Genomic DNA, 15,139 nt, shown 5'->3' on the forward strand with positions numbered 1-15,139 from the left:
AAGAAGTGCCGCTGTGACAGGGGCGTGCTGTCAGCCCGTATGAAAGCACGCCCCTGTCACACAGACTGATGTGATTGGCCAGTGTAGGATTCCGGGGGCGGACACCAAGGTAATGCCCACCCAGTGGCGTAGGTGCAGGGGATCCGACTGCTACGTGGCCCTTGATGTCTGCATGGCCCTCCGCTCTCAATCACGCTGGCAGGAGGAGAAATGGATGTCCCTGCAGAGGAGCAGCGCAGCAGACGTGAGTACGGATTTCACCTCACTTGGTGGGGCCCTGGATTGCATGTATTACATTGCTGGGGCCGGGCACCGCGGTGCAGATGGCTGCTATCTGCCTGTGCAGCCTGGTGCGGGGTGTGAGAGGGTCCCGGCTGCGGCTTCTGGGAATGGGAGCCGTTACCGCGGTGCAGATCCTGCGTGTGCAGCCTGGTACAGGGTGCGTGGGGGGTGACAGCCGAGGCTGCTTGGAACCGCGGAGATGGATGCAGCCTAGTGTGGGTCATGAGGGGGGGTGGCGGCTGCCGATGCATGTGTGAGCAGGGTGCAATAGGGAGGGGATGCTGAAAGCCACTGTATGTTTGGGGGGGGGGGGGGGGGGGGGGGGGGTGCGGCAGCGGCGGCTCTGTTGCATTCTCCAAATACTTGCTCTGCTCACCTCCTACCCCTCATGTATGTGTATATATCAGGGACACTGGTATATATTATGTAAGTGTATGTACACACAGTCCATGTATGGGTGTTGCAAGACGACAGCACTGCAGCATGTAATAGAGAAAATGTATTGCTTCAACATTTTGGGGTCTCAGCTGACAGTGTAACGGAGACGTTGAAACTTTGAAGGAATAAATTACTAAATATTACGTGCTGCAGTGCTGTGCTGTGTGGTCTTGCCTCAGCAACACCCATACCTGGACTCTGTTTAACTCTGCAAGGGCACACAGCCTACTTTAACTATACCAAACCATTGGAAGTACAGTATATGATTTATATATTTAAACAATCCATGAATGGTAGGCACTCCAAGTTACTGAACACACAGGCTTATCGCATGTTATCCTGTCAGTGTCACGCTCTCCCTGTCACCCTCTCCCCAGCGTCACCCTCTCTCTGTCACACACTGCTGTCACCCTCTCCCCAGCGTCACCCTCTCTCTGTCACACACTGCTGTCACCCTCTCCCCAGCGTCACCCTCTCCCTGTCACTCAACACTGTCCATGTCATCCTCTCTCTGTCACATACTGCTGTCACCCTCTCCCCAGCGTCACCCTCTAGCTGTCACCCAATGCTGTCAGTGTCACCCTCTCTCTGTCACCCAATGCTGTCCGTGTCATCCTCTCTTTGCCACCCACTGCTGTCACCCTCTCCCCGGCGTCAACCTCTCCCTGTCACCCAATGCTGTCAGTGTCACCCTCTCCCTCACCCAATGCTGTCAGTGTCACCCTCCGTCTTTCACCCGCCGATGTCCTCCTTTCCCTGGCGTCACCATCTTCATAATATTTATTTTTTATTTGATAAAATTGACAATATATTAGCTGCCTGCTCTTCGCAAGTTTAATCAGGCAGGCAGCAGGCATTGGCTGCATCAGACTGAGATGCAAATTAGTGGCAAGGGGGCCGGGGTGGTTGATGGTGGCGATTTTGGAGGACATTGGCTTCTATGGTGATAGTGGGCATCGGTTTGTGGAGCGGTAGAGGGCATCAGCTCGGTGGTGGTAGGGGTCAATGGCGGGCCTCAGCATACATTATGGATGCTGCCTGTGCCTCACCAGCCACTGACCTCACCGCACGTCACTGAGCTAAACAGCATACACAAAATGACTGAAGTGCGTGTTCTTAATGGCATCTCTTTGATATGTTATCCACCACATTTGTTTCCACAGAGTAAGACATGTTGATAATTTCCAAGGAGGGGTAAAATTACTGCTCATTGGGCCACTGTCAAACATATGGTATCCGGACTCCAGGTCGACAACAAAAAGGTCGACACACCTTAGGTCGACACCAATTGGTCGACACGCCTTAGGTCGACATGGACAAAAGGTCGACATGGAAAAAGGTCGACATGTGTTTTTAATGTTTTTTTTTTCTTTTTTCGAACCTTTTCATACTTAACGATCCACGTGGACTACGATTGGAACGGTAATCTGTGCCGAGCGAAGCGATGGCACCATGCCGAAGCATGGCGAGCGAAGCGGTGCACTAATTGGGGTTCCCGGTCACTCTACGAAGAAAACGACACAAAAAAAAACAACAAACTCATGTCGACATTTTCCATGTCGACCTTGTTCCTGTCGACATTTTGTCCATGTCGACCTTTTGTCCATGTCGACATAAGGCGTGCCGACCAATTGGTGTCGACCTAAGGTGTGTCGACCTTTTTGTTGTCGACCCTGAGTCCCAGACCCCAAACATACATGTAAAGGGAGAAATCACTGTGCACAGAGTTCTAACACTTTATAGGTCTGAGTGGCTAGCATGCAGTCTCCTAGGTAACAGGAATATTAATAGGCACAGGTTGTTCCTGAGTGGGGGATTGGTAGGAATTCTTGACATTCACATATATATATATATATATAATATACAGTTCCAATATGACCGGCACTCCAAACAAATTGATTAAATACCTGGGTGCCCTCCCACGGTCCAAGCAGAGCAAATACAGAGAGAGAAAAACAGGCGGCACTCCACGGATTTTCAAAGAGAATTGAGACAGCTACACAAGCTTGATTGTCAACGTTTCAGGTGCTGTTTAATCACACCTTTCGTCAGTATCCTGACGAAAGGTGTGATTAAACAGCACCTGAAACGTTGACAATCAAGCTTGTGTAGCTGTCTCAATTCTCTTTGAAAAATCCGTGGAGTGCCGCCCGTTTCTCTCTCTCTCTCTCTCTCTCTCTCTCTCTCTCTCTCTCTCTCTATATATATATATATATATCACAGAGTAGTGCCTGGCACTCCAGTATCCCCCAGGGTTTAGTGCTGTGGTGCCTTCCTCAGGGCCAGAACAGAAATGAATCAAGTGCACATATCACATTTAAATACCCCCACCAAACAAGACACTAAGTAGCTAAGTGTACTCACCTGCTCCACGCCGTGCTCGCCCGCTCTGGTCCAGCGTCAGTGCCCAGTCCCGGCTTGATGACATCCGTGGCGCGATTAGCTGTGTTTCCGTCCCCATGGTTACAGCCAGATACTGGCTGTCATCCATTGGCTCCATCGCACGCCTCTCTCCGCCCGGCGTCCAATGCCGTTGAGCCTCCTCTGACACAGCCATTGACGTGACGGCACGTGAGTGTAGCTGGGGTATCACCATGGCAACCATGTTCCCCGTAGTGGAACGGATGCCAGAAAAAAGTTCTGCATAAGATACAATACAAAAGACAAAAACCGTGAAAAAACTTAAAAAGGCATAAACTATACACCTAATATAATGCTGCAGGCAATTGATACAACATACAATTAAAAACTGAACATGAAGTTTATCATCCCTACCTCAGGCATGGACAAAAAAGGAAAACTGTATTAGACTGTTTTAAATTACTGAGACTGGACCTGAGTGGTAAATAGGTCCATACCTGATAATTACTTTATCTAGCTCTCTTAAGAGAATAATTTTATAATTTCATATGCTAAAGGAAACATTGTAATCCCAAGTTTTCATTGAGTCCCCCTGGTGACAGTGTGCCTAAAGTGTAAATCCATCTAGTCTCCCTCTGGGGTAAAGTCCTAGCCCTATTACCTCCTCTAAGGGACAATGGTACATGGTCTATCAATATTGCTCTAATGCTGGCTACCCCATGTTTTGCCACTAAACAGTGGCGTGCGAAGGGTTGGTCACTCATGCCTTTCTCTTGGGCCTTTTTAATGGCACTTCTATGCAATGCCATCCTCTCCCGAAACTGTCTAATAGTCTTGCCTACATAGGCAAGACCACAGGGACAGGTAAGGAGGTAGATGACATGGGTGGTAGTGCACGTGAGCCTATGTGCTATTGTCATCTTTTTACCCGAATGTGGGTGATTAAAGGTAGCACCAGTGATTAAGGTATTACAAGTGGTGCACCCCAAACATTTGTAGCAACCTAGTTTAGGCCTCAAAAAGTGTGACTGGGTGTGTCTAGTGAGCTTGGTGACATCTAATTTTACTACATGATCTCCTATGTTACGGCCTCTCGTGTGGCTAGGCATGATCTTAGTGTCCACCAATGTTGACAAAGCTGCATCTGTTTGGATAATCGTCCACCATTGTTTGACCTTTTTTGTAATCCTTGTCGATGCCGTGGTATATTTATTCACCCAGGGTAACCTTTTATCTACATTTTTTTTGGTGGTAACCCCCAATGTTTGTGCTCGAGTTAGTTTGAGCACCTTCTGTTTGGATGCCTCCAATTCTTTAAGAGGGTATCCACGCTCAGCAAATTTGTAAAGCATCTTATCCAAAGCTATTAAAGTTTCATCATAATCTGATGTGATGCGTCTGACCCTCAAAAATTGAGAAAAAGGTAACCCCTTTCGAAGAGATAACGGGTGAAAGCTTTGATGGTTCAATAGGGTATTTCTATCAGTGGGTTTTACATATATGGAGGTTTTCAAGACCCCATTTGACCTGGAGATAGTAACATCTAAAAAATTAATGAATGTTTTATCTATCTCATATGTAAATTTCACTACGTGCTCAGTCGCATTATGTGTATCCCATATGGATTTTAAGGATTCCTCAGAGCCATTCCAAAGTACCAGTAAATCGTCTATGTACCTCCTGTAGTATACTAGACGACTAGAAATGTTAGTGTCTAATAAAAACATATGTTTTTCTAAGTGGTACATGAATGCGTTGGCGTACGATGGGGCCACCGCCGACCCCATTGCACAGCCCACTGTTTGTAAATAAAATTGGCCATTGAAAAGGAAATAGTTCCTACGTAACACCTTATCCAATAGCTGTAAAAAGAAAACGGGCTCAGGGCCCTCATAATTCTCGTTCCCCTCTATGAGTGACCTCACCGCCTCCACACCTGCCTCATGTGGAATGCAGGTGTAGAGGCTCGTGACGTCTGCACTACACAAGAGGAAATTGTCAGGCAGAGGATTAAGTTGTTGCAATTGAATCAATAGCGACGTAGTATCCTTCAAATAGGAAGGTAGAGCTTGTACACAAGGATTCAAAAATACATCCAAAAAGATAGATATTGGTTGATATAATGACCCCCTAGCCGACACAATTGGTCGGCCAGGTGGGTTTACCATAGTTTTATGTACCTTAGGCACCGTGTAAAACAGTGGCACTCTAGGGTACTCAACTAATAATGCTTTACTAATATCCTCTGAAATGATACCCAGTTGGCTAGCCTGTGTTATCATACTATCTAGCTCCACTTTATATTCCCTAGTAGGGTCTTTTACTAGCTTTTGATAAACTGTAGTATCATTTAGTTGACGTAGACATTCATTAATATAGGATGTTGTATCCAACACTACTATAGACCCCCCCTTATCGGCTTTTCTTATAATGATATCTTCCCTTTCTGAAAGATTTTTAAGGGCTAATCTTTCTTGTTTTGGTCAAATTAGACTCCAACTGAGCCCTACTACCCTCATCTTCTACCATTCTAGTAAATGTCCGTATCGAAGGATTTAAAGAAGGGGGATCAAACTGTGACTTCTGGGCCACTTTACGTAGTTGTGCTGGAATATCTGATTTCTTGTCAGGAGCTGGTCTATTATTGAAAAATTCTTTTCTCCTTAAAGTCCTATTTAGACGGTGGACTTCTACTTTCCATTCAAGTGGATCTGGTCGGGTGGTAGGGACGAATGTCAAACCTTTAGCTAATAGGCGGTATTCCAAGTCCGTAAGTGGGGTTGAAGACAAGTTGAAAACCAGTTCTTTTAAGGTCGAGGAGGTCTTGGAGCGTATGTGCACTTGATTCATTTCTGTTCTGGCCCTGAGGACGGGGTACAAGCCCCGAAACATGTCGGCTCTAAGACCATATTAAAGGATTGAAAGAAGCCTGCTGAGTGCCGCCAAGTTTTCTTGCCGCTATATATATATATATATATATATATATATATTTATTCATATGCACTCCTGAGGTAGCATAAGTTTGCTTGCCGGGATGCTCCCCTAGGGATAAGGCTGTCCCATCCATACACATGTAAATAAAGGTGGCACTCCTGGACCAAAGTATCAGTGAACATATAGCTGGTGCTTTATTATCAAATAAAGCACCGGCAGCGGTACAATTATGCGGGTATGCTCAGGTATGGAGTACCCTTAAGAATTTGGCAGTGGGTATGCAGTACCACCTGCCACACACTTTCCCATTACCACAATTATAATGTGCCACAAAGCAACAAGACCATGGTGCTTGGCAGCATGACAGCTCCTCCCACTTTGTCAGGGTTACTGGGAGTGTGACACTGGCTGTATTTTCCTGTTATAATGGAGGCATTACTATATATTGTTATTAAATTGGGGGCATTACTATATATTTCTATTATACTGGAGGTATTACTATATATTTCTATTATACTGGAGGCATTCTATAAATTTTTAGCCTTGCCTCCAGATTCCCCCCCAAAAAAGGGTCTGTTATGTGGCCACGCTGCTAGTGTCATGTAGCCACTCCCACCAGCAGCATGTGACCACGCCCCCTCCCAACACATGATCACGCCCATTTTCGGCACTCAGTACACTAAGAAAATATTTCTACTTGCACCTCTGAGCACCAGCTATTTGTTCACTGATACTTTGGTCCAGGAGTGTCACCTTTCTTTGCATGTGTATATACAGTATGTTCATATGCATATGCACATGAGGGTAATTTCATTACGCAGATCATTCACTCTCCCCAATGCACGGTCGCACGGTCTCCCTAACCTGTTTTCTAAGTACTCTGTGAGTGGTGTACTGTTATGGGTGTTTTTTTGTGATGCTCTGAATTGTTAAAATTAACCCTACAAAATCCCTGTGACTGAGAAGTGAGGAGTGTTATTTGATTCATGAATGCATTATAGAAAATTACACCTGACAAAGTATTGTAATTAAAGCAGGTGTATGATGATGTGAGAAAGTGGTGTGAAATGTTCAATAATGGACAAACAAATGTGCATACGGTTTAGTAGTGGGGTTTTGATCACCCAACCTATAGTCCAGACCTTGCTTAATCGATTTTCACCTTTCCACTAAGCTGAAAGTGATCCTGAGTGGGAAAGTGATGATGAGCTGATGCTTGCAGTCAAAAACTGGTTCAATGGACCTGAGGCAGTCGAGCAGAACAAGGGGGTTGTAAAGCTTGTGGACAGATATGATAAATGGTTACATGAAGGAGGTGATTATAATGTAGAAACAAACAGGCAGGCATTCTGTGTATAAAAGGCAAAAAAAATGTATCCTTCTCCTTCTTGTTCTTCTATATGTACTTAATTTTTGAGATGAGTAAAGGTAAAAGTCCTGTAAGAATAGAAGCAGGCATGGTTGTCTTCCTGTGCATCGCCCATCACTGCTGCTGAGGCAATGCCTCTGAGAGGGGTAGAGACTAGGGGAGGCACTGTTGCAGGGAGTTCAAATTATTGGCAATCCAGTTAGTATCGCCAGTGCAGCTGGATGGGTATTGTGGGCAGCTACAGGTGCCCTGAGCCCTGTGTGGTTGAGCTGCAGGAAGATCGCCCCTCACTGTGGCGGGGAAAGATGAGGGGACAGGGGGAGTGTAGGGAGTCATGGGGCCGGTACTGTGCTTCCTGATCCCAAATATTAGCTTCCAGCAGCCGCCGGTGGGCGTATCTGACACAATTGCTTTACATATGACCATGTCATTGAGAGCCCGGCTTGGCGTGGTGGAATCAGCTAAGACAAGGGGTGAAATCCGTTATTTTCATGGGGTCAGTTGTAATCTTAAGGGTATGTATGAGAAGAGCTTGAACACCAGCCCTATGGATTACTAATATGTATCTTATCTTATTATCTTACTGTACAATAACCTCAGATTTATCCCACTTACATTTCTATATGAATAAAGAGTAACACATTTGGCAGTGGCATTAACACAAGTGTCTGGAATGATCCTTTGTAGCTGTACATCTCTGATTACAGTACAAGGGCGGCTTTCATTTTGGTGTGGGTCTGATGATACGCCTTTTAAAAAGTCTACCTATAAATCTGCTTATTGCACAGCACCTTTAATCTAGCAGATGCACAATACATTACAGTATCAATGAAAAATCTGAATCTCCGCTCCGAGCATTGATTTCCAGCACACTGGCATTAGGCTATGGTTGGAAACCATGTTGCTGACTACTTAAGACTCTCTATACTCTTCTGTGCTGTGAAAGAGCTCATTGATTTATGTGTTGATTTCCTCAGTGTACTTGGGATTTCAGCAATAAAGTGGCGATATTGCTTTGTATCAAACTAGCTACAAAGTATGAAGAGTCTTGCAGATGGCATTCTGTAAACAAGGCTTCAGATAGCATTATAGTCACTATAACATGGTTTACTCGATTTACCAGTATACACAGCCATCAGTAGACAGGACAGGGCCGGTTCAAGCCCACTCTGCGCCCCGGGCAGGAAAGGGGGCATGGCTTAATACAGGGGGCGTGGTCAGTTACGCCCCCCTGTACAGTAGTAGCGCCGCTTAAATTCTGAGCGGTGCGCGATGACGTCATCGCGCACCGCTCAGCAAAGGTCCTCTCCACGAAGGGAAACTATACGCTACGCGTCTAGTTCCCTTCACAGGAGGCACAGCCAGGGGACACAGCGGGCAGCGGAGGGCACAGTAGTGGCGGATCTTGCCATGGTGCGGCGCCCTCCGTATGGTGCCAGCGCCCTCCGGAAGGTGGCGCCCCGGGCAAAAGTCCTGCTTGCCCGTGGCAAGATCCGCTACTGAGTCAGGAATAGAAAGCACTATAGGGGCAAATGCTGTGTTTGTAATCTTCACATTAAATAGTGTTGCAGTAAGAGGCATCATATACTGTACATTTGAACAGCATGTACTCCTATGTTTGCTTCCCAACAAAGAAGGACCCCCAACCAAAGCACGGTATCCGGACTCTAGGTCGACACTGTCTAGGTCGACACACATTAGGTCGACGCATATTGGTCGACATTGAATAGGTCGACACATGAGATAGGTCGATACGAACACATTCTACATGGGAAAAAGTCGACATGAGTTTTTCACATTTTTTTTTACTTTTTCATACTTTACGATCCACGTGGACTACAATTGGGAACGGTAACCTGTGCCAAGCGCAGTGGTAGCGGAGCGAGGCACGTTGCCCAAAGCCGCGAGCCATGTGAGGGGACACGGTGCACTAATTGGGGTTCCGTGTCACTTTACGGAGAAAACTACACCGAAAAAAACATAAACTAATGTCGACCTTTTTCCATGTTGACCTTGTTCATGTCGACCTAATGGTCATGTCGACCAATTTCCTGTGTCGACCTAGTCACTGTTGACCAATAGGTGCTGACCTAATGTGTGTTGACCTAGACACTGTTGACCCTGAGTCCCATACACCCAAAGCACTATATATTTTTCCCCTTATATATAAGTATGTTTTATATATATATATATATATATATATATATATATGTATATATATATATATATATATATATAGCCCCTATAGGTGCACTATACTTACTTTACATATTCTTTATGTGCAAATTAATGATTGTGCCCTGTATTTTAAGTCATATTTTGTAGTTAATTAACTAAAACAAAATATATCTTGTTATAGAGAAGGCAAAATTGTCTTCTCTGTGAATGTCAGAACAGCTCACAACATATAATCATTTAGAAGTCACTTATTGCACTCTGACATTTTTCTGTGCCAATCTGTCCTACAAGCAGAACCACTGATTGGATTCAATAAATAAAGGCCCTCATTCCGAGTTGATCGGTCGCAAGGCGAATTTAGCAGAGTTACACACGCTAAGCCGCCGCCTACTGGGAGTGAATCTTAGCTTCTTAAAATTGCGACCGATGTATTCGCAATATTGCGATTACTAACTACTTAGCAGTTTCAGAGTAGCTCCAGACTTACTCTGCCTGTGCGATCATTTCAGTGCTTGTCATTCCTGGTTGACGTCACAAACACACCCAGCGTTCGCCCAGGCACTCCCACCGTTTCCCCGGCCACTCCTGCGTTTTTTCCGGAAACGGTAGCGTTTTCAGCCACACGCCCCTGAAACGCCGTGTTTCCGCCCAGTAACACCCATTTCCTGTCAATCACATTACGATCGCCGGAGCGAAGAAAAAGCCGTGAGTAAAAATACTTTCTTCATAGTAAAGTTACTTGGCGCAGTCGCAGTGCGAACATTGCGCATGCGTACTAAGCGGATTTTCACTGCGATGCGATGAAAAATACCGAGCGAACAACTCGGAATGAGGGCCAAAGTGCCCTGTTAAAGAATACTATGCTATAGCGGATTCTTAAATTCCTTAGACAATCAGAACAAAGCATTAAATTAAATGTGGAATTGTACTCTTCATTTACTTTATGTAGCTCATTGGGGGTAATTCCAAGTTGATCGCAGCAGGAATTTTGTTAGCAGTTGGGCAAAACCATGGGGGTAATTCCAAGTTGATCGCAGCAGGATTTTTTTTCGCAGTTGGGCAAAACCATGTGCACTGCAGGGGAGGCAGATATAACATGTGCAGAAAGAGTTAGATTTGGGTGGGTTATTTTATTTCTGTGCAGGGTAAATACTGGCTGCTTTATTTTTACACTGCAAATTAGATTGCAGATTGAACACACCCCACCCAAATCTCTCTCTCTCTCTGCACATGTTATATCTGCCTCCCCTGCAGTGCACATGGTTTTTCCCAACTGCTAAAAAAAATCCTGCTGCGATCAACTTGGAATTACCCCCAATGTGCACTGCAGGGGAGGCAGATTTAACATGTGCAGAGAGAGTTAAATTTGGGTGTGGTGTGTTCAATCTGCAATCTAATTTGCAGTGTAAAATAAAGCAGCCAGTATTTACCCTGCACAGAAACAAAATAACCCACCCAAATCTAACTCTCTCTGCACGTTATATCTGCCTCCCGTGCAGTGCACATGGTTTTGCCCAACTGCTAACAATATTCCTGCTGCGATCAACTCAGAATTACCCCCATAATCTGCTAATCTGAGAGACACAGGGCCTAGTGAGCATCCCTATCGCCGACCCATGACACCTGTTTTTGGCATGCTGGGTGGGTGTAATGTAATGGCCATCCACAGCCTAGAAAGCCGATGCCTAGAGCACCCTTAGGACCATCCGGAAGCTCATCTTCTCCTTTGTCCCAACAGTGAGCCTGCGAAGGGCCCACTCAGAGTGTCCTCGGGATGCCACTCTTCTCCCTTGTCTGTGCAGCCCCGCCATGAAGTCACATGTCTGGGGGTGGGCCCTCACCCCTGCTACTGCCCTGTGAGAAACCACTGTGCAGAGACAAAATTAGGGCTGATAGTGCCCAGTGAAAAAAAAAAAATAATGGCGCCCTTTGAAAATGTTTTTTTAAAATTCACTCATAAATACTCCCTGACATCATTCCTCACCCACATAAGTACCCTATCCAAAATCTAACAAAAAAGTCAGTGCTGTTTCTATTCATTCCTAATCCCACCACATGTATTCCTCCTGGAGTTTTTCTTCAGCTTGAGGCTGCTGCTGTATGCAAACATTACTATAGCAATAAGATTTTACGTTACATTATTCTTTCCATTTTATAATTTTATTTCATTGTCTCGTCCTACCATATGTGCCCCTGGGGCAGATGTATTAAGCCTGGAGAAGTGACAAAGCAGTGGTAAGTGAAGGGAGATAATGCACCAGCCAATCAGCTCCATTATATCAATTAACAGTTAAGAGCTAACTGGCTGGTGCGTTATCACCTTGCACTTATCACTGCTTTATCACTTATCCAGGCTTAATACATCTGCCCCACCAGGGCCTGTCTGTATGGGTCCCTCTATATCTGTATGTGCCCATCCATGTCTGATTATGCCCCTCTATGTCTATATGTATCTTTCTATGTGTCCCCAGCTACAGTCTCTGTATTGTGTTCCCCTTTTATGTCCTGTCCCAGTAGTTTACTTACCTAAGCACTTCTTCAGTTTTTCTTTTGTCTTTTCTCGGCTCCTCTAACTTAGGCATCATCACATGATGTCACATCAACTGCACATGGGCACTCTCAGGCATAATATGCCACTGCATGAGACTCTGCACACAAGCCTTTGCCCGGCACCCCCTATTCACAGGCTCCCAGGGCACATGACCCACCCTAATTTCCACTATCACAATGGTAGACTCTATTCAAACCACAGTTGACATATTCAACTGCATCAATTTTACAAATGAATTTGCCACTTTTCCATGTATGAATTGATGCCACCTACATAGAGTTTTACATCATCTTTTTTTTCCAGCCGTGTGAACATTTTATTTTAAAAAAACTGCAATAAGAAGTATTCCACTGAATATAAAGGGTTTTATTTCACCTCTCAATTATCCCCCATGTGTCCACTCTGGCTCCTAGGAGATAGCTGCAATGTTGCTATGAGAACAGAGGTGTAAATAGCCCTCAATAAACATCTGCACCCTCTATATGTGCAGGCAAGTGCAGCTTTTGCAGTAGCTTTGGCAGGCGATCAATCTCTCCTGCTCTCTCTCCAAGATGTCAATATTCCTTTTTTTTTCAAATTATTTATTTTCCTTTTCTCTGTTTCCCATGGATTTAAACACAAGTTAAAATCAGCTCCCGTTATTGAACAGACTTGTATATTTGAAGTCAAATAGCTAGAGATGTAGGAATTAAGAACACGGGCTCCATTCTCTTTATGAAAGGGAAACCTTCTTTTAGATGCAGGAACAAATAAATAAACATTTCCATGATAATTTTATATGTAGAAATGAAAGGAGTTGATCCACATTTGTTTGCTTTATATGATTTTTTCCTAATTATACACTTTAACATTGATACATCCTATATAATAAAAGGCTAACACAGCTCCTCACCTCTATGGAGGGAACGCAAGTGTTTTGCAGCCCAACGGAACAATTCAAGTGTTATTGCATGTGATTTTGGGGGTCATTCCGACCCGATCGATCGCTGCAGTTTCTCGCAGTGCAGCGATCGGGTTGGAACTGCACATGCGCTGGCTCATGCCAGCCATTATTGCCTAGCGATTGCCTCTGAGGCAGAGGCGGTCGCTGGGAGGGAGCTGGATGGTGGAGTTAAGCCGCCGTTTAGGGGGTGCGGTCCGGCCAACGCAGGCGTGGCCGGACCGCTGGGGGGGGCGGGCCGCGGTGGCTGCGTGATGTCACACGCAGCCGCTGGGGAGCAACGAGTAGCTACCGGCCAGCACGCTAAAGCTCTGCTGGTCGGGAGCTACTCTTGAAGTGCAAGGGCATTGCCGCTGTGCGATGCCTTTGCACTTCTGCTGGGGGGGCCGGCACTGACATGCGGGGCGGACTAGCTCTGTGCTGGGCGTCCCCACGCATGTCAGTGTGAATGATTGTAGCTGTGCTAAATTTAGCACAGCTACGATCAACGCGGAATGACCCCCTTTATGTGAAACACTGGCCGCGTTTATATTCTGCATATGGGCAGTTCCATCGGTAACTGAATCACATTTTTTACGGTGATAAACTCTATTCATTATACAACTGCCAGCACTAATGTGAGTAAATCATCAGGGGAAATCACAATGGGAAGTCCGCCATTAGTGGCATAGATATACAGATGCTGAGCCCTGATTGCACCTGTGAATAGTTGGTATGATTAGTGTGCCCATAGGTGGGCGTGTGCAAATTATATGCATGCCAAAACCATTCAAAATACATTGTACAATCTCAGGTGTGACTATTCGCGCCCAGGCGCACTAAGTTACTGCCGCCATGCGTATATCTGTATGATTGATTAACCATTGTGCAAAGGGCACAAACTAGTGGCATCAGATCAGAGGTGGCTTCCTTAGGAAGGGACCAAACACATTGAACATCTGTGGCCAATTAGATTCCACTGGAGATAACAACATTTTATACTTAATAGTATTTTGTTAATATATTCCCTGAGAGGGACCTACTGTAGGAGTGCTGTATCAGTAGCAGTAGCATCCAGTGGCAATCTGCAGCACGTAATGCAACCAACAAAGGCGTAGCTACCATAGGTGCAGGAAGTGCAGCAGCTATGGGGCCCAGAGCTGAGAGGGGCCCACCTTCCCTTTCACAGTTACATGTGTTATATACATTTGTCACCATTGGGTGATACATAGGGGTCCTTACAAACTTTTGCTTTGGGGTCAACAATATATCTAGTTATGCCCCTGGACAAGTTCATTGTAACGTGGTATAAAATTAACTGGAGGGCAGTAGAATGTTACATAATATGAAGTGGAGGCATTGTAACGTGGCACAATATGATGTGGAAGCACTATAGTGTGGCATAATATGAACTGTGGAACTGTAATGTTGCATAATACAGTATGTACTGGGGACACTGTATGTCATAATGTGAATTGTGGCTACTGTGGGGCATAATGTGTACTGGCAGCCCTACAATGTGACATAACGTGAACTAGGGCACTCCGATGGTTCATAACATAAACTAGGGTGATAATACGGGGCATAACATTAACCAATGCACTATTATGGTTCAGAAAATAAACTATGGCACAATTATGATTAAAAAAAATTAACTAGGGCATAAAATTAACAACTGCTGCAGAGAGATGTCTCTCTAGAAGCATTGGGACAAACATGGTGCTATGGGACCCACAAAGTTCTGGCTACGCCCGTGGCTACCAACTATCCAACATGCAGTCCTGATCTGTACTAGAAGTATTATACGTATGTGACCAGGAAATATTTGTCAGGCTATTGATCTATCGGTATATCTATGTATCTCTCGGGTTCACTATGGTATGCCGGCGGTCGGGCTCCCGGCGACCAGCATACCGGCGCCGGGAGCCCGACCGCCAGCTTACCGACAGTGTGGCGAGCGCAAATGAGCCCCTTGCGGGCTCGCTGCGCTCGCCACGCTACGGGCGCAGTGGCGCTATTTTATTCTCCCTCCAGGGGGGTCGTGGACCCCCACGAGGGAGAATAAGTGTCGGTATGCCGGCTGTCGGGATCCCGGCGCCGGTATACT

The 15,139-nt window shown here is 45.5% G+C and overlaps 1 protein-coding gene across 9 annotated transcripts in view; it reads left to right on the top strand.

Moving 5' to 3' along the window:
• NCAM1 (neural cell adhesion molecule 1) overlaps positions 1 to 15,139 on the top strand; it is a 513,442-nt gene that overhangs the window by 265,818 nt on the left and 232,485 nt on the right. Inside the window, exon 1 of one of the 9 annotated variants that reach the window (XM_063943172.1) lies at positions 141 to 244. The exons of the other annotated variants lie outside the window; for them this stretch is intronic. Coding sequence (XP_063799242.1) covers positions 211 to 244 — 34 coding nt within the window. The 5' untranslated portion in view covers positions 141 to 210. Of the gene's footprint in view, positions 1 to 140; positions 245 to 15,139 lie in introns of those variants that run through there. 9 annotated transcript variants of the gene reach the window in all.

The sequence above is a fragment of the Pseudophryne corroboree genome, chromosome 10 (assembly GCF_028390025.1).
Source record: "Pseudophryne corroboree isolate aPseCor3 chromosome 10, aPseCor3.hap2, whole genome shotgun sequence".
NCBI classification, from domain to species: Eukaryota; Metazoa; Chordata; class Amphibia; order Anura; family Myobatrachidae; genus Pseudophryne; species Pseudophryne corroboree.